The following is a 4,232-nucleotide window of genomic DNA, read 5'->3' as shown; positions in this document are numbered from 1 at the left end:
AAACACCGCATGTTCTCACTCATAGGTGGAAACTGAACAATGAGATCACTTGGACTCGGGAAGGGGAACATCACACACTGGGGCCTATCATGGGGAGGGGGGAGGGGGGAGGGATTGCATTGGGAGTTATACCTGATATAAATGACGAATTGATGGGTGCTGACGAGTTGATGGGTGCAGCACACCAACATGGCACAAGTATACATATGTAACAAACCTGCACGTTATGCACATGTACCCTAGAACTTAAAGTATAATAAAAAAAACTAAAAATTAATAAATAAAATAAAATAAAGATATATCTAAGACATAAGGATTCAGAAAGTTTAAATATCAAAAGATGGACGAAATAATACCATGCTAACAGTAACCAAAAGAGACAGTAACTGCATTAATATGAAACACAGTAGATACTAAGGGAAAAAATGATTAGCATGAGAGAGATCACTTCATAAATACAAACTCTTAGTTCTCAGAAATATATAACTGCCAGTCTAAGATACTCACAAAGTCCCCTGTCCTCTGTCAGGTCAGAACTTAATGTCTCCATTTTCACAATACCAAGAAAATGCCTAAAAAAGAAAACATCCACTCTCCTTTATACAGGCATATGCTTTCCACTTGGATTCTTAGTTTCCAAGTTTCCTTCAGCATTTGACAAAGGGTTTGAGGAGAAAACCAGCAGAGTCCAGTTCTCTAACCCTTCCTTTACAGTGGTCCTAGCCCCTCAATTTTTGTCTCTGCAGCCCTGCAAGACTGCCAAAATCTCTACTGGTTTTTCTGCTGCTTATGGTAACCCCTACCACCAGCCAGAATCCCAGCACCAGAGGAGAAAAGCTGAAGCTTAGTGCTAGCTCCTCTCTCCGCTGATTCCTCCTTCCCAGGAATTGTGTCTTAAGTCTTGGTTGCCTCTTTAGCCCTCTGGTGACTTCAGTCTCATGTTTATATTTTATCCGGATTTTCTAGTTGAAGTTAGAAGTCTAGTTAATTTTTTTGAACTTCAGATTCTTCTTCCTTCAATTGAAGAAAGTTGCCATGTTGTATGTATTAAAATTCTTATTTAGCTAAGCATTTGAAGATTATTCTCAGTAACCCTCTTCCTGGGACTATGAAGAAGATTATTAGGTCTCATTCACCAGTTACATGATCCTCTGAGGAGGGCCTGGGAGATTTTTTTTTAAATTTTTATTCAGATAAGCCTTCATATTTTTGTATTAACTTCTGTGCAGAGTATTAAAATTAAACTCACTAGTTAGAGGTCTGGGGATGATTTGAGATATCTCTAAATGTGATTTGACTTAAACATTATTATAAATTGTATAGGGAAAGATATCTAACTCTTCATCCTAAGTGACCTTTGATAGACCTTTTCTGTAATATGGGAGAAAGAATAAAATTAAATTGTTTTAAATGAGATAGGAAGTGAAAAATAACCTAGTACATCCCTTTTGTCTCTTAAAACCTTATATTCAAGTAATGTTTCTGTATTTGTGGATATTCTGTTAGACATGGTTATCTCGTTCACATTTAAATGCCTAGAAGCCTTTTTTATAGCTGTTGTAAAAGTTTGTATTTATTAGCCATATATATATGTTACAATGGTGATTGGTTTATACACATTTTTAACCTTATAATAATAGCTAACAGAGACCTACTGAAGGAGCAAAAGAAATGTTAAAATTTTACAGGTTTCAAAAATAAGTTTTACTATCAGTGAATATCAAGTTTTGATTTGTTTATGAAAGGCATTCAGAGGCCTGTGCAATAATTAAATTTTTTTTTCTCCCCAGAATTACCTCTGGACTACAAATTTACAAGATTCTCTTCAAGCAATTCAAAAACAGCTGGCTACTATCCAAATCCTCCACTGGTCTTAACAAGCGATGAGACACTGATATCCAAATAAGTTGTCTTTATTGGAAAATGAAGTGAAGACCCATATATGCAGTAAAAAAAAAAAAAATTTTTTTTCAAAAAATACTGTAAAAGACTTTAAGGAATGAGTTTTATTGACCAAGAAGTTGATATTTGCCCATAGGTCTCCTTTCTATAAATCATCTTGATGTTTAACAACTCTTATTATATTAAAATCTCAGTATCCTAAAACTTAGAACCTTATTGATATTTTCTATACAATAGTTTTGTGACTAGAATTCACCTGGGGACACACACTCCCACACACAGTCACTCTTACACATATGCCTAATTCAGTGGTTCTCAAAGTGTGATCCATAGACTAATAGCAGAGCATTACCTGAGAACTTGATAATGCACATTGCAGGCCCCACCCAAAACCTGTTGAATCAGCAGCTCTGAGAGTGGGGCCTACCAATCTGTGGTTTAACAAGCCCATCAGGTGATTCTAATTTACACTACAGTTTGAGACCCACCGACCTAGAACATATTCTCCAGAGACTTGGCTTAATTGGTCTGGCTAAATATAGCTGAGCATTGTTACCTTTTATATGCCCTAGGAAACTGCAGCCAGAATTGAAAACCAACTGATCTATACCAGTTCTTTCAATTAATAGTCAAGAACACTGAGTCCAGTGAGATTAAGTGATTTTTCCAGGCTATGAGGTTTTATGCTATTCCTGTGTTCTCTAAAACAAGAAAATAAAAAGATATGATTTCTTCTCTGTTCATACAGCAAGTATGGAACAGAGATGGTCTAGAAGTCAGTTATCTCAACCTCCATTGTTACCCACTAGTTTTTTTTTCTAATAATGTTAAAGGCCATTTAATTTATTTAATCAACTTTAAGCATTACATTCTCAGTAGGGGATGAAAAATTGGTTATTGGGGTGGAAAAAAATTCTAGATGGGGTGAAAAAATATATGGATAGGATGACTTCCAAAATCATCCTATCCAACAAAATCTTATTCCTCAGTATTAATTTCTCTCATTGGGAAGAAATTTGTAGTTGAAACTATTTAATTTAATTTGAATTTAATTTCTGTAATTGGGAAGGAAGGTAATAATGAACAAAAAGTTTGAGAAAAAAATGCTTTAAGGGGTTTTACAGGCATACTACAGTCCAGGACTGTAGTGTTCTATGTGCTATGTATAGTCATATTAGTAGCTATTTGTTGCAAGATACTTGAAGCCAAATGTTTGCAGTATACGTTCCTGGCTACTCTTTATGCTGTGATTTCACTCTATCATGGGCAGTATTAGAAAACATACTGGTTTTCACTATCTGGTTTTCAAACACTATCATTATTTTACCTGGATTGTAGTGGAGAATTGAGCATATCAATGCATGCATTGGAAAGAAAAAAATCTTGTTAAAATTTGGAAATGTTCAGCTAAATCCCAGATATACTGTGGGATGAGTTATGTCAGGATAGGTAAAAAAAAAAAAATTACTAAAATTTTTCCCTCACAGTCAGTACCTTTCTTTGATATTTAACAATAAGTATATAGTGATATACTTGAAGTTTATGTCCAGAATGTCATTGGAATATTACAATGAGCATAAATAAGCTTAGGACTAAATGAAAGATGCTATCTCATGTATGCTTTAAATAGAAAATTGATTTCTTTTAAAATAAAGCTATTTTCCTTATCCATGTTTATTCTGTAAATGGCAAATAATACATCTTTAAGTACTTATAAACTACTGTTAATATAAAAAATGAGAACTCCAAAATAAGAAATAATTGCACTTTTGGGCCACTGAGTAGTGGCGGGGGTTCAGGAGGCAGAATTCGGTTGTCAGAAGTTCTAGGCGCCCCTTTAGCATTCTACCTAAAGACCCTGAACAAGTTACCACCAAATTTGGCTTCAGTTTTTTCCATCTTATAAAAAGAGAGGCTTAGTTTATTTCTAAGTTTCCTTCCTTTCTAGCAGTCAGTATTTCTTCTAATGAATGTATTTTTCTATAATTAGCAAGACTATAATTTGGTTTTTTAAATTTATATTTCATTGTTTCTAAAAAGTGCCAGTGTTTCTGATTGGATATGAAGATTAAAAATAATCATTCAAATGTGGCACCAAAAAAATTAAAAAGAAAATATTAAAGTAGTTATATGAAACAAAAAAATTGTATAAATGGGCAGAAGACATGTAATATTTGCATGCAGGCAAACATTCATAATCTAAAGGACATCTAAAAATAGATTTAAGGGAGCAGNAAATTTGGCTTCAGTTTTTTCCATCTTATAAAAAGAGAGGCTTAGTTTATTTCTAAGTTTCCTTCCTTTCTAGCAGTCAGTATTTCTTCTAATGA

The 4,232-nt window shown here is 33.9% G+C and overlaps 1 protein-coding gene across 2 annotated transcripts in view; it reads left to right on the top strand.

The window, feature by feature from the left end:
* Positions 1-3,569, top strand: part of NT5DC1 (5'-nucleotidase domain containing 1) — a 150,230-nt gene extending 146,661 nt beyond the window's left edge. For both annotated transcript variants that reach the window (XM_017869926.1, XM_017869924.1), the window contains exon 12: positions 1,791-3,569. In XM_017869926.1, coding sequence (XP_017725415.1) covers positions 1,791-1,906 — 116 coding nt within the window. In that variant the 3' untranslated portion in view covers positions 1,907-3,569. The remainder of the gene's footprint in view (positions 1-1,790) is intronic.
* Positions 3,570-4,232: the final 663 nt, after the last annotated feature.

Source organism: Rhinopithecus bieti, unplaced genomic scaffold, assembly GCF_001698545.2.
Source record: "Rhinopithecus bieti isolate Rb0 unplaced genomic scaffold, ASM169854v2 scaffold_4829, whole genome shotgun sequence".
Classification (NCBI taxonomy): Eukaryota; Metazoa; Chordata; class Mammalia; order Primates; family Cercopithecidae; genus Rhinopithecus; species Rhinopithecus bieti.
The sequence above is the reverse complement of the archived record's forward strand: the minus strand, read 5'-3'. Positions and strand labels throughout refer to the sequence as shown.